Source organism: Erpetoichthys calabaricus, chromosome 1, assembly GCF_900747795.2.
Source record: "Erpetoichthys calabaricus chromosome 1, fErpCal1.3, whole genome shotgun sequence".
NCBI classification, from domain to species: Eukaryota; Metazoa; Chordata; class Cladistia; order Polypteriformes; family Polypteridae; genus Erpetoichthys; species Erpetoichthys calabaricus.
In genome coordinates, this window is record NC_041394.2 from 113,491,943 (window position 1) to 113,508,343 (window position 16,401).

At 39.0% G+C, this 16,401-nt stretch overlaps 1 protein-coding gene across 3 annotated transcripts in view; it reads right to left on the bottom strand.

Moving 5' to 3' along the window:
• etv6 (ETS variant transcription factor 6) overlaps positions 1–16,401 on the bottom strand; it is a 126,319-nt gene that overhangs the window by 16,596 nt on the left and 93,322 nt on the right. For all 3 annotated transcript variants that reach the window (XM_028805291.2, XM_028805283.2, XM_051929550.1), the window contains exon 3: positions 7,276–7,440. In XM_028805291.2, the coding sequence (XP_028661124.1) occupies positions 7,276–7,440 (165 nt within the window). The remainder of the gene's footprint in view (positions 1–7,275; positions 7,441–16,401) is intronic.

Sequence of the window (16,401 nt, forward strand, 5' to 3'; positions counted from 1 at the left end):
TTGCTTTTTTATAGAGATTCCCTTCTAACTGCATTCTGGCATTTACTTTTTACCTTTTGCTCTCAAGTGATCATAAGCCAGGTTAGTTGTATACATAATACCTGATCATAGTTTTTGGATGCTCTGTAGAGATAAAGAGCTTAGGCCTGGGCTTTTCAGTGATTGAATATCCTGTATATTGCAAATACTGCTGGATGTCATCAAAAAGCCAAGAAATGCCAGGTTTGGCACCTCATTCCTGCTTCTTGTTTACATAACGTTAAAGACAAATTACCAGAAAGATCTTCTCAGTGATAATACAAGAAGGATAACTTCTTGCAGTTTACTTAGACTAATAAAGTAAAAAAATATATAACTGTACAACTCTTAAACATTAAAAGTATATCTGCCTAAAAGGCAATGTGCAAACACTTTGTTTCTCGCTAATGAGAATTTTAACACAACTTGAGTGCATTTCAAGTCCAAATGTATGTCGCAGAATGCTCATTTAATGGAGTGGAGAGTTTGAAGCCAAAAGAGATATGCACATGCTGCATACTTAGTATCCTGGCTAATTACTTTTTTAGTTTGCCAACTGTTGTGATGTGAGATTTTGCATTTAAGTTGACAAATATTTTGTATGTCTTTACTTGTAACTTAGGCAAAGCAATGTAATATTAGTGTTACATTATGTGAGTAGCATTCATGTTTACAACCTCCCTTAAATCAGTTTGGCGAGTGTTTCTCTGCTAAAGTCTTTCAACCCCCACAAGAAAGCCAGGCTGACTAACTGCTAAGCTTTACCTTAACATATGGCTTGGCGGCAGGTGTTAAGATGTTCTATTCCCCCATTGGTCTGAAGTATGGCTGTTTGAAGTGGCGTGTATCAAAAACTTTTAAGTACCATGACGTCCTATTGGCTCTAGGGGTTGGACAGAGAATCTATAAATTTACTTGCTTAACCTCACACTCTCTCTCTTACTACCATCTGATGAAGAAGCATCACTCTCTCTTACCAAACTGATGAACTGAATTGACAACACAATGGAGAGCACAGCTCAGCAGCCATGTTGAAACAGGCATGTGGCGAGCTGACCACAAATGATGCCTTAACTAGAGACATTAAGTAACTAACAAGTCTGTGTGCCGCCTGAAACTACACATCACCATTTAATCAGGTTGTATGTTTGCCAATATTCAAATGTACTTTGTATATTGTTATTATTTATGAATATTACCAATAATACATTGTTTAAATTGTAATTTAACTCCTGCTTGTCTTTTACTATACTTAATTACCTGAGGTTATAGATGTAGAATGGAAGGTGGGAAGAAGTTATATACTACTAGCCATGTGCGCCCAACTACGTTGCACGTGTTAAAGTTGTCTGTGAAGGGCTCCCTGTTTAAACACAGCTGCCAGTCGTGAACTGGGCCCTTCGTCGCACAGCATTATGATTTTTTATAAGGGAAACAAAATTACAAAAGAAAACCCTTGGACATTGATTCGATAGGAACGGCCTACTCGGAATCACAATCCGAATAGTAATTATGTGGTGGTGTAGGAGCATTTCTGCTTCTCTCTGTTCACAGTCCGTCTCGTTTTCACGATGCTATCGTTTCCTCTCACGATCTCTTCTCAACCTTTCTCCAGTCTCGCAGGTTGCTTTGTGGCAATCCAAAGAGTAAGGCAATATACACGGAGCAATGGTTATAAAAGGGGGACACATAGGTATCCAGGCTCTTTAAAGCATAAATAGGGATCACTTCATTGACATGTGAGCAAGCTGCGGTACAACTATGAGACACGCAGCACTCGCCGGCTACAACGTAACAATAATAATTTCCGGAACGTGCTGTTATGTTGTCATTCATTTTACTCACTGTCTTTCTTTCATTCATATGTTACATAGGCACGTACCTTTTATCTTCGGCAATCTCATTCTCTAACCAGGCCTCAGGAGCTAACCAGCGTAACACTGTCCACCACCCCTTTCGTTATTCCGGCACATTGTTGACATCCGTGAGTAACAACAACGTACTAAACTGGAAGGTGGTCTACGCATGTGTGGAATTTGCAGACAAACAAAGATCAAGATCCAAACGAAGATTATATATAAAGATAATACCTTATAAACAGTGGTAAGTCTGTGAGATTTGAGATGATCTGACAGAGCCTACATATTAATAATACAATAGGGGAAAGTAGAGTAATATAATACTCTACCAAGACAAAACACCAACTTACTGACTATGTAAGAAATTCAAGAAATTTAGTGCTGGATTAAGTTATATAATACTAGCATATAGCTTTTTTTGTCTTAACTTACAATTCTTCCATAACCTGTTGCCTCTGTGTGCCTTCAACCATTGCTTGACATATGACAACTGCTGCCTGGGTCATGGCCACCGTGCCTCTTCAACTACATGTCTATAGTACAACTTAAAGGCTATGTCAAAAATGCCACAAGAGACTTGAGAAATGTTTACTGCTAATGCTTGGCTAATAGTGACATATAAATACGAATTTCAATTTTGTTGTCTCGTAATTTTTCAAAAGAAAATGTCACTTTATGGTGAAATATCTCATCTGTTTTATATTTTTATGGTTGTCCATAAAAATGGACAAGCAGCACAACTGAAGAACTAATATATCCAATGTTTTTCTCTTATGAGGAGGCTTTAAAAAACAAAATGACACTCCACCTGCAGACTCAAGCTTCCTAAGAAACATGTTTTTTATTGTACATCATACTATACTAGCTATGGTATACCACAGACAAACAGCCTCAGGGCCCACTGAAACCAACATATCCACCTTTGTATTCACAGTGGACCAATTTCCAATTGAATTAAAATGCTTATCTATGCACGGAAAATTAAAACAGACAGGGCAGACCATTGAAATTCCACAAAGACAATGCCCGGCTGTGGAATTCATATGCAGGTTGTTGGATACTGGGGGCAGCAGTGCTAATCACTATGTCCTATGCCACACTAAGGCATGACATTCACTATTTAATCAACAGAACATTACAATTAACTTCAAAGCTGTTTCAAATACCATTATTATTATTATCCTCTATATGTAGCAGAAGTCTATCTTAAAAAAAAAACCTCATATACACATTACATTCTGAGTGCTTGGCAAGAAAGTAGGAACGTAAGAGGCAATAGGCAAATAAATTTTCAAGATGAGCACAAGAAGCTTAGCATGCCAAACAGTCAGAGAACTAGAGGAATAAGTAGCAGTGTAACAACAGTTAACATTAGGTAGTTAACACTAGAATTACCAGAGCCTACGAAAAAACTCGTAAATCCGTCCCACCTTAAATCGCGTCTTAAATCCGTTTGCACCTCTCCGCCAGAGTCCTTTGTCATCTAAATGTGCTGATAAAGCTACTAGCAGCCAGCTATTCCATCCCCCCACCGACTTAGAATGAACTTCTTTCCTAGCTCAAGCCTTGCCTTGATTTGATTACCTGGGATTGAAGTGGAGTTTTACAGTGGAAATAATTCTAGCGTTATTTGGAATACACGCATTTCATGTGTGTTCCATTTCTATAGTTGGCTGTGCAAACACATTTTTAAAACAGAAACGTTTTTCATATTCTAATAGTAAATGACAAAATGTAGGCATAAACTATATAACGTATGAAGCCTGAAGTCCATATATCAAAGAAACACTTTCACAAAAGGTACAAATAAAAGAACACGTGCGCCTTCATTCAAAAAAAAAAAAAAAAAAAAAAGAGCCGCGTTAGCATGCCACATTGACACTCTTACTACAACCGCTGCAGTAGTGTAATGGTATCAGCGCCTGACTGGGAATCAGAGGGTGGCGAGTTCGATTCCGCACGGCTCCACTTCGAGAAATTAACTGCTCTTATTCTTACAATTTTAGAATAACAATATAAATTTGATTTCAGTTTGTAACAGGCGGTGTAACTTATGATACTGGTAAAGGTTAGCTTTTTTTTTTTTTTTTTTTTTAATTCACTTTTCATTCTCGCAGTCACATTCAGAATCAATCCATACAACCCCATCTGACACAGCTGGTTTCACATAAATAAAAGTGCACTTTTATTCAAGACTATAACCGAAGAATAAAGAAAGCAAGTTACAGTTGGTGGTTGATACAACAGCTTGCGTGGTGCAATGTTAAGAACTGCTGATTTCCGATCCGTGCTATATAAAATCATCACATTCAAATATTAACAGTTCCCACACACCCAAGGTCCGCCATTCCTACATTTACAACATGTGTACTTGTTGCAGTGTACACACCTCTCTGTGCTATGGTTCCTATTACAGTGAATGAGCACCTGACACTGTACTTTCTTCCCTGGGGGAAGCTGAGGTCTTAGAACGGAAGTTTGTTGACGCTGTATCATCTTTTCTTTTTCCATCGCCTTTTCCTGTAAGAAGCGACGACGAAGTTCCTCTGCAAGGTGAGCCATGAACACTCTTCTTTCCTCAGCGGACCCCGTGCATGCCTTATACAGTACGTGTGCGTTCATCCCTGCTAGGTCAAGGATGTTGTACAACACAGCAACCGGCCACCTGCGTGTTCCTGTGCGCACTGAACAAGCACGCGCCTTCTGGTTCATGATGTCAACGCCACGCTGGGGAAAAAAGAAAGACAAATATATGTGACATTTTGAAGAAATCATTTTATCACCAGAAGAGCACCAGAATACTTCGTCACACTAATATTTTTTTCATTAGCATACCTTCATGTGGTTGTAGTCTGTGACCGTGTTTGTTTTTTTTTTTTTATCTTGCCCAATCTCCACATCATGGTGCATTGTGCTGAGAATGCAGACAGACTTCATCTTTTTGGGCACATACACTGTCAGCATGGCACTGGGAGATCTAAACACCAGCGTGGAGAATTGTTCGTGTACTGAACTGACTTTAGCTGCAGGTGGAAGTTCCCGTCGCACTTTATTCATGGTGCCAAGCAGAGTTGTATTGCGGTGCAGCAGTCTATTAGCCAGCGAAAGTGACGTGAAGAAGTTGTCTGTTGTTACGGTTCTGCCTTTGTCCAGAAATGGCTCCATAAGCTTTATGACCACAGACTCGGAAAGTCTTTCTCCCGTGGGACGACTGGGATCTTTTCCTAAATAAGGAGTGGCATTGCACATGTACTTTGTCTCCAAATCTGCCGCAATCCAAAAAGGCAGAACCGTAACAACAGACAACTTCTTCACGTCACTTTCGCTGGCTAATAGACTGCTGCACCGCAATACAACTCTGCTTGGCACCATGAATAAAGTGCGACGGGAACTTCCACCTACAGCTAAAGTCAGTTCAGTACACGAACAATTCTCCACGCTGGTGTTTAGATCTCCCAGTGCCATGCTGACAGTGTATGTGCCCAAAAAGATGAAGTCTGTCTGCATTCTCAGCACAATGCACCATGATGTGGAGATTGGGCAAGATAAAAAAAAAAAAACAAACACGGTCACAGACTACAACCACATGAAGGTATGCTAATGAAAAAAATATTAGTGTGACGAAGTATTCTGGTGCTCTTCTGGTGATAAAATGATTTCTTCAAAATGTCACATATATTTGTCTTTCTTTTTTCCCCAGCGTGGCGTTGACATCATGAACCAGAAGGCGCGTGCTTGTTCAGTGCGCACAGGAACACGCAGGTGGCCGGTTGCTGTGTTGTACAACATCCTTGACCTAGCAGCGATGAACGCACACGTACTGTATAAGGCATGCACGGGGTCCGCTGAGGAAAGAAGAGTGTTCATGGCTCACCTTGCAGAGGAACTTCGTCGTCGCTTCTTACAGGAAAAGGCGATGGAAAAAGAAAAGATGATACAGCATCAACAAACTTCCGTTCTAAGACCTCAGCTTCCCCCAGGGAAGAAAGTACAGTGTCAGGTGCTCATTCACTGTAATAGGAACCATAGCACAGAGAGGTGTGTACACTGCAACAAGTACACATGTCGTAAATGTAGGAATGGCGGACCTTGGGTGTGTGGGAACTGTTAATATTTGAATGTGATGATTTTATATAGCACGGATCGGAAATCAGCAGTTCTTAACATTGCACCACGCAAGCTGTTGTATCAACCACCAACTGTAACTTGCTTTCTTTATTCTTCGGTTATAGTCTTGAATAAAAGTGCACTTTTATTTATGTGAAACCAGCTGTGTCAGATGGGGTTGTATGGATTGATTCTGAATGTGACTGCGAGAATGAAAAGTGAATTAAAAAAAAAAAAAAAAAAAAGCTAACCTTTACCAGTATCATAAGTTACACCGCCTGTTACAAACTGAAATCAAATTTATATCGTTATTCTAAAATTGTAAGAATAAGAGCAATTAATTTCTCGAAGTGGAGCCGTGCAGGATCGAACTCGCCACCCTCTGATTCCCAGTCAGGCGCTGATACCGTTACGCTACTGCAGCGGTTGTAGTGAGAGTGTCAATGTGGCATGCTAACGCGGCTTTTTTTTTTTTTTTTTTTTTTTGAATGAAGGCGCACGTGTTCTTTTATTTGTACCTTTTGTGAAAGTGTTTCTTTGATATATGGACTTCAGGCTTCATACGTTATATAGTTTATGCCTACATTTTGTCATTTACTATTAGAATATGAAAAACGTTTCTGTTTTAAAAATGTGTTTGCACAGCCAACTATAGAAATGGAACACACATGAAATGCGTGTATTCCAAATAACGCTAGAATTATTTCCACTGTAAAACTCCACTTCAATCCCAGGTAATCAAATCAAGGCAAGGCTTGAGCTAGGAGAGAAGTTCATTCTAAGTCGGTGGGGGGATGGAATAGCTGGCTGCTAGTAGCTTTATCAGCACATTTAGATGACAAAGGACTCTGGCGGAGAGGTGCAAACGGATTTAAGACGCGATTTAAGGTGGGACGGATTTACGAGTTTTTTCGTAGGCTGTGGTAATTCTAGTGTTAATAATTAACAGGTACAGGACAAGGTGTAGACATCCAGGGAAGAGGGAAGGGGTATCTAAAGTGTGTATCCAACAGATGGAGATACTCTTTAGAATTTGAGATGTTCATAGGAAACTCTTTGCCTTAATTGATACTTTCTAACATAGAGCAGCATTTTTTTACCTTTGATAGTTTAGAATAGAATATGTGTATTTTGAAATACAAAGCATCATCTGGATGTTTGATCACTGCCGACGTGCTAGCCATAGAATATTAGTGAACATCAAAAGTGATGAATATCACTGTAATGCATGAATGCCAGCAGTGTCCATTATTTGTAAATAAAACAATTTTCATGTTTGATGAACTCCTACCTGAATGTGGTGATCTATAACGGAAGTCCTCTTTGGTGAGTAGCAGAAGGGCTTTGCCGTTCATTTCAAAGGTGTTGCTGTCAATGGGATGTAAAGAGAATTCTTTTTCGGCCCATTTTAACCACTGGGACACATCCTCCCTCGCCCAATAAATGGGTTGTAAGCCTGTGATGAAAAACATCAAGAAAAAGGAACACAATTGTAATAATGAATAAACACAGTATATTACTGCTTGCATACAAACCAAGGAACTTCATTACCTTTTTGTTTAGAAAAAATCTCTTGAAAGCTAAAGAATTCTCATACTATCTAGCTACACTCTGTTTTAATCTAACTAGCTGGGCCTGTAAAACAAGCTGCATACCATATATACAATTTAAGCACAATTTAACGATTTTGTCACTTTTTTTTTTTTTTTTTACTTATTAACTCTTTCAGGGCTGATGTTGACTTTTGTCAAAAGTTGACAATGGTAATCAACTGTAAACTGTGACAAAACCCACAGTTACATTTTAGTTGGACTCTCATTGCTAGAAGGAAAATTAGATTCATTGGTTTGACCAAGATTCCCTGCACTCTCGTGAGTAGCAAGGCGCACACAACGGCAAAAATGGCACTGACATCTGACGAGAGATCAAAGTAAATGTGTAAAGCAAAATACACTGTGGACGACGTTGTTGCCTATTATCCCTGAACTGGACTATGACTTGTCGTACTCAAGTTTTTGATACAAGCGATCGAAGATAAACGTGAGGTTCCAGCTTCAGCTGATTGGTTCCCAGCTAGTCGTGGTACTGACAATGTTCGCCATGGAGGACAGCCACTTAACAATGATAAGAGGTAGAAACCAGATTGTAATGCACTGCGACCGTGTCCCAGCCACGCAGACAGCCTGGCAGCAAGTAAGCCGCACACTCTTGGCAAACTGACAGCCACAGCATGCAGCAACAGACGTTTTATGTTGACTTCTAAGTGAAACCATTGCTTTTTAGAAAATATATTCAGCTCTCAAAGAGTTAAAACTTGGCTGATTTATGGATTGCAGAATCAAGCACAAAGCTAGGTGGGTCAGCAATCAGCTGGACTACACACTCACAAAGCCAAACTCATTCACACCATCTTAATTTAGTGTAGCCAATTAACTAATCCTGCACATCTCATAGTGACCACGCATACTGTAGGTGGGAGGCAACAGCACTAACCACTAAATTGACAAAGAATGCAACTTGCGTACAAAAATACACGTCTAAAAGTTGTTTTTTCTTTTTTTGCTTATTACAAAAATGAAGGATAAAAAAGGAACTTTTTACCTCACAAAGTCAACGGCTCATTTAGGCAAGGTAGTATTTTAAAATATCAGGAGTCAACCTCCAATCATGAATTTTACAATAACCTCAAGGAAGTGACAAAAAACAAAGGAAAAGAAAGAAGAGACAAGTGAAGTGGACTCACTTAACAAACATAAAAGGATTGGCTTTTTTAAGATTTTGTTTTCACATTTTAGAGGCTGAACATTGAAAAGATTATACTCAGCAAAACAGTACCCACTTCAAGGGAATGATATTGGCACAAAACGTACTGTACAGTATTACTAAAACATGAAAACAAGATAAAACTTAAAACAATAATCTTTTTTTCCTGGGCTACACAGTGGACACTACTGTGACTCTTCAATTCCAAGGTCCCTGGTTCCAGTTCTACTTTGGGCCTGCTGTGTCCACAGTTTGTGTTTTCCCCTAGCTCCATGCTGGATTTCCTCCAACATACTGATGACGTTTATACTAACAGACTACACTTAGTTGGTCTGTCATGTGTGGATATAGGTATGTGTGTCCCACTCTTGCTCTGTTATCTGATTTCCTTTCCATTTTGTAATAAAAAGGCAGGTTCAGAAAAGGGATCTGTCAGTCTTTTGTTCGTTAGGTATAACAAATTATTTTAGATGGTGTTGCAGGCAGCATGAGTGTCTAGCTAATGATGTTTGTGTATTGCTGGATATACCAAGGTGATGTTGCTTAAAATGTGCTTCCAGATTACCACTTGTTCCCAGAACAGATTCACTAGACTTCTGCTGCACCATTACTTCACAAGAAAGTCAATTAACTCATTCCTTCCTTTTTGATTGAGAGGGCAAAATGATGCAAAAAGTATTTCCTGATTCTCTCTAAAATGTTAAATGGGATTCACATCTGGTGGCGTGAAGATAACTGCTTTAACATTTTGCAAATCACTGAATTACTGTACATGATCTAGAGACAGGAGATTATCATCCTGAAAACAATCTAATCCCAGGATGAAATAAAAATGGAAAATGAACATTTTGATTCATTAAGTAATTATCAGAATTGGCATTGCCCTTTGATAGGAAAATAATAAATCATACTATCATTAAGATTTCTATTTTTGAAACCTAGCAAAAAGATATTTAGAATTATACCTGTGTAAACCATGGAGGGCTTTCTATTTTTTATGGTAAAAATGGCAGATGACTCATCTGTGCACCACTGCAATTACAGTTGATGTGTCCGCTGCCACATGTAATACATAGCACTGCAGCCTGACTATTATGCCCTGCTTGGCAGATTTCTCAGTGAATGTTTCATGAAAAAGAGAAATACTGATACCATCAATTAAAATTTTCTTACTGTGTATTTAAAACATTTATTGTCTTTTAGATACGAACATAAAATACTACTGTGATTGAAAGATTAAAAAGATACAACTTATATCTTCAATTTGAAGATTGATTTTCACAATTTCACATCAACAACATGTTGTCTCCATTCCAAGAGGGATTTTTAAGAACTTATTGTTTGATTAATTCACTAAAGGTATGTTTATTTATTTCTTTAACCTCCAGGTGTCACTGCTGTATTATACTTATAACTGAAATGTGTCTTTCGCATTGCAAAACCTTGAGCAGAAACTTCAGAGTCCCACCGTGTGACTTACTTGTACGATTTGAAACAGCAGAGAACCTGAACATGATACATAAAAGCATTATAATGATTACCTGCAAACCATGAAATCAAGTAATGCATGTCTTTAGATAATAATAAAAGACAGATTTAAAAAAAAACCAAAAAAAAAAACACCGGTCTACTGCTTCCTCAGGGCTCCAGGAGAATGGGTTCAAATGAGAGCTGGCTCACTTTGTATGTGAAGTTTGAACGATCTTCTGTGCCTGCAAAGGCTTTTCCCAGTGCTTGCAGGTCAAGGTGATTGGCAAGTCTAAACTGGGCCACAGTGAATGAATTTGGGTAGATTATTGAGGGTGCCCATCCCTGGACTAGAACACTCTCTAAAACTAATCTCTGCTCTGTGCCAACTACTGATGAATGCTGGATCACTATATAAATAAGCGGGTTTAGTAAATGCATGTACTGACAGATGAATAGTCTACTGCCTGACAAGGTGGCACAAAAGAAGAAGAATGAATATTTAGATAAACAATAGTTAAGTGAGACAGCCTGAAATTAAAATCACAATTTTCAAGACATTAATTTTAAAATGAACTATGCTAACAATATTGCAAACTGACAAGATTTGGTTAAAATCATTACTTACTTGGATTACTTAAAATCCATCCACACATTCATTCATTTATCCATTCTTCCAGATCTGTTTGTTCTAATTCAGGGTTTCAGGAAGCTTGACCCTATTGCAGCAGCCAATTTATACTTAGTTATGCACAATATGAATTGTGTGAAGTAAACTCGAATTATACCAAAATATCATTTAAGATATGGCTGCTGGAAGCAAGACAACAGGATTAGACTTTGAAATATTTCAAAGAAATATTAATTTGGTATCGAAGTCAAAGAAAAGTATACTTGGATCCCCTGCTCAATGATACCTGCGCAAGCAGAAAAGAAAATTCACTGAAATGTAACCAAATTCAACTATCACAGGAAGATGAGTTTTCGCGGTAAACATATCTGGCCCATAGTGCCACCTCAACAGGAGATTGACGCATGACAGCGTTTTAAAAATTCCAGGGGAGGGAAGTCTTGTCTGTTAGATAAAAGTTGCCTTTTATTTAAAAAAAAAACAAAAAAAAAACACGACTTCAGCTAGAATAATACACTGATCAGCCTAATATTGTGTAGGTCCTCCTCACGCTGGCAAAAATGCTCCATCAAGGCATGGACTTCACAAAACCTCTGAAGGTGTCCTTTGGTATTTGGCACTAAGATGTTAGCAGCAGATCCTTTTAAGTCCTATAAGTTGTGAGATGGGCTTCCGTGGATAGGACTTGTTTTCCTAGCAAATCCTGCAGATGCTTGATCGGACTGAGATCTGGGGAATTTGGAGGCAAAGTCAACACTTTGAACTCTTCATCATGTTCCTAAAACCATTCCTCAATCAGTTTTGCAGTGCTGCATGGCATATTATCTTGCTGAAATAGGCCACAGCCATCAGGGAATACCAGTGCCATGAAGGGGTTTATGTGGTCTGCCACAATATTTAGGTATGTGGTACATTTCAAAGTAACATTCACATTAAAGTGTGGACCCAAGGTTTCCCAACAGAACTATGCCCAGAGCATCACACTCCCTCTGTCATGTTGCCTATTTCCTATAGTGCATCTTGCTGCCCTCTCTTCCTCCAGTAAACAATACACATACCCAGCTGTTTGCAAGATCTAAATGAAAATGTGATTCATCAGAGGAGGCCACCATCTTCCATTCCTCCATGGTCCGATTCTGACATTCACGTGCCAAATGCAGGCAGTTTCAGAGGTGGGCAGGGGTCAGCATGGGTATTTTGACTGGTCTAACGCTATGCAGCTCCATATGCAGCAAGCTGTGATGCACTGTGTGTTTTGACACCTTTTGTATTTTTCAGCAATTTGTGCTACAGCAGGTCTTCTGTGGAATCGGACCAGACAGGCTAGCCTTCACTCCCCACGCACATCAATTAGACTTGGGCGTCCATAACCCTTGACACGTCTATGACATTTGCCTTTTTAAAATTTATTGTACAAATATGTCATAAAAAATAAAAAGGTAAATATACAGTGGTGTGAAAAACTATTTGCCCCCTTCCTGATTTCTTATTCTTTTGCATGTTTGTCACACAAAATGTTTCTGATCATCAAACACATTTAACCATTAGTCAAATATAACACAAGTAAACACAAAATGCAGTTTTTAAATGATGGTGTTTATTATTTAGGGAGAAAAAAAATCCAAACCTACATGGCCCTGTGTGAAAAAGTAATTGCCCCCTTGTTAAAAAATAACCTAACTGTGGTGTATCACACCTGAGTTCAATTTCCGTAGCCACCCCCAGGCCTGATTACTGCCACACCTGTTTCAATCAAGAAATCACTTAAATAGGAGCTGCCTGACACAGAGAAGTAGACCAAAAGCACCTCAAAAGCTAGACATCATGCCAAGATCCAAAGAAATTCAGGAACAAATGAGAACAGAAGTAATTGAGATCTATCAGTCTGGTAAGGGTTATAAAGCCATTTCTAAAGCTTTGGGACTCCAGCGAACCACAGTGAGAGCCATTATCCACAAATGGCAAAAACATGGAACAGTGGTGAACCTTCCCAGGAGTGGCCGGCCGACCAAAATTACCCCAAGAGCGCAGAGACGACTCATCCGAGAGGTCACAAAAGACCCCAGGACAACGTCTAAAGAACTGCAGGCCTCACTTAACTCAATTAAGGTCAGTGTTCACGACTCCACCATAAGAAAGAGACTGGGCAAAAACGGCCTGCATGGCAGATTTCCAAGACGCAAACCACTGTTAAGCAAAAAGAACATTAGGGCTCGTCTCAATTTTGCTAAGAAACATCTCAATGATTGCCAAGACTTTTGGGAAAATACCTTGTGGACTGATGAGTCAAAAGTTGAACTTTTTGGAAGGCAAATGTCCGGTTACATCTGGCATAAAAGGAACAAAGCATTTCAGAAAAAGAACATCATACCAACAGTAAAATATGGTGGTGGTAGTGTGATGGTCTGGGGTTGTTTTGCTGCTTCAGGACCTGGAAGGCTTGCTGTGATAGATGGAACCATGAATTCTACTGTCTACCAAAAAATCCTGAAGGAGAATGTCCGGCCATCTGTTCGTCAACTCAAGCTGAAGCGATCTTGGGTGCTGCAACAGGACAATGACCCAAAACACACCAGCAAATCCACCTCTGAATGGCTGAAGAAAAACAAAATGAAGACTTTGGAGTGGCCTAGTCAAGTCCTGACCTGAATCCAATTGAGATGCTATGGCATGACCTTAAAAAGGCGGTTCATGCTAGAAAACCCTCAAATAAAGCTGAATTACAACAATTTTGCAAAGATGAGTGGGCCAAAATTCCTCCAGAGCCGCTGTAAAAGACTCATTGCAAGTTATCGCAAACGCTTGATTGCAGTTATTGCTGCTAAGGGTGGCCCAATCAGTTATTAGGTTCAGGGGGCAATTACTTTTTCACACAGGGCCATGTAGGTTTGGATTTTTTTTTCTCCCTAAATAATAAAAACCACCATTTACAAACTGCATTTTGTGTTTACTTGTGTTATATTTGACTAATGGTTAAATGTGTTTGATGATCAGAAACATTTTGTGTGACAAACATGCAAAAGAATAAGAAATCAGGAAGGGGGCAAATAGTTTTTCACACCACTGTACATAAACATATCTAAAAATACTCCAAAACAGATAAAGTATCATTATTCAAAAATCTATTTCTTCAGTATTAAGAAATTACAAGTTTAAAATAAGACCGTGAGTTCAAATACACAGCAGATGTCACAACCACATAACATCCCAGGTGGCCACACCTTTATGAATTCCCATCTCTTTCTTATTTATTTCAAAATCTTTACTACTCTTAAAGCCAGTAGCATGCTACACAGTTTCTAGTCAGAGAGCATGTCAAACTTAATGACTGCAGTTTCTCAGCTCAAAGCCTTGAGGATTTGAGACTATATGATTAGAAATTGCAGGGGATGACGGGTTACACAACGCTGTCACTACTTTTCAGCAGTTTCAGATTTCCAAAGTATTGTACACTTGCTGCATTCTGAATGGCAACTGAAATGCTGTTTGGCAGTACTGGTGGCTGTACAAAATGTTTTCCAATTATGGTGAGTGTTCTTGCTCAAGCCGACAAATTGTAAATGAGGAGGGAACGGGAGAAAGACGAGGTCAATAAAGATACCAAGAACTCCAAACAACAAACCTTTCATGCCCAAAACGCTACTCAAAAACCAAAATTCAAAGATAAAAGTATAGACTAAAAAGCCATAGACTAAAACTATATTAAAATTTGATGTAATAGCTTACAGAATTCAAATCCTGAATGATATGTAAATAGATGGGTCAGATTTAATTCTGTATATCTCTGGGTAAGATTTCCCTGGAAACACACCAACCCTTTGGCAGCACCCATAACAAAAACAATTTGTAGCAAGACACAAAAATATTTAAACATTTAACAGTACACATTTTAGAGAAAATCAAATGCCATATTCAGATTCCTTGGGGAAAGAGACCTCCCATAACACACATTCTTCATTCCAAAAAGAAAAGAATCCCATTAAAACAGTGAGTCCTTTCTTTTTCCATTCTGCTATACAACAACCAACATGAGACATCAGGCAAACAAGGCTTTCCTCTAGTTGCAGGGTCCAAACCTTCCACTTTTCTTCGTTCAATGTGGCTTCATATGCCAGCAGCCATATCACGTAAACTTCAAAACAGCCGTTCTACTTGAAGCTAAGCATGTCTGGGCCCAGTCAGTACTTGCATGAAAGACCAACCAGAAAAAGCTTGGGTTACTGCTGGAAGAGGTGTTTGTTAGGCCAGCAGGGGGCACATACCCTCTAGTCTAAGTGTGGATACCAATGTCCAATGCATTGATGGGAACATTGTGCTACAAAAATAATGATGTCCTTCGGATGAGACATAAAACTGAGTTCCTCACTCTCTGTGGTCATAAAAGATCCCTGGGCATCTTTCGTAAAGAGTAGGGTGCTTCATGATGTCCTGACTAAATTGCTTACCACAGCCTGGTCATTTTGGCCTCCTAATCTTCTCCCATCTGTACTAGCTAACTATCTTTCTCACCTCTTTACAACCTAATAATTAATGTGTGTTGTGCATACTGCCACAAAATGGCTGCCGTCACATCATCCAGGTGGAAGCTGCACATTGGTGCTGGTTGAAGTGGCTTTCCACTTTCTATGTTAAGCACTTTCAGTGTCTTCAAAAACACTATATAAATGCAATGTCTTCCAGATGAGCAATCATTGGTAGTCACAACCCCATGCCCACATATGAGCCGGCCTCTTTGACTTAAATCAAAATCAAACTGGCTCAAAATTACTTGGGCAAGTCATTGACTAGTTTTGGCGTATCACTGGGAAATATTAAACTGGCAATTGGAGGCCATGGGAGCACAACACGAATGCTGTCAGCTGGCCAAGACCATGTAAATGAAGTTTATGACTAAAAATTGCTAGACAATTCATGTAGTGTGATGGGGCGTAAAGCACTTAAGGTAAATGGCTCATTCTACTTAGCAACATGGCTTATTCTTTATCAAATTGTATGAAGCCATTACTCTCATTTGTTATCCTACTCTTGGCTAATGGTCACTTAAACATTCTGCTGGTTTCTCCTGTTCTCGTGACTGGGTTTGAAGTTCCTAACATCCAGAAGATGAGGATCAGCTTTCCCACCCTAGTTTATAAATGAACAATCCAAATTGGAGTGTAAAATGATTTACTTAATTTGACATACATTTCTGCACTTACTAATTTAAATTCACCCTGTTTGATCATATTCCTTGACTGTTTCTAAAGTTTACACACAAAACTGGAACAGCAGCTCACTTCTTGCTTTTAGTAGCGAAAGAGGTGAATGCATTTAAATCGGTGCTGGCGATACCAACTTCCAAAAGTCCAAGCAACTGCAAAAATTAGGCTTAATTCACCTGCACCATATATTGCAATGGAAAAAAAATTAAATACTTAAAGATACAAAGGAAGGACTATAAAAATCTGCTAATGCTGCTCACAAATGGAATGCATACTAACATATTTTTCTTTCCAGATTGATGCATACAGGTTCAAACTACTGTACAGTACATACATTGTAACTTGTGTGTGAAGT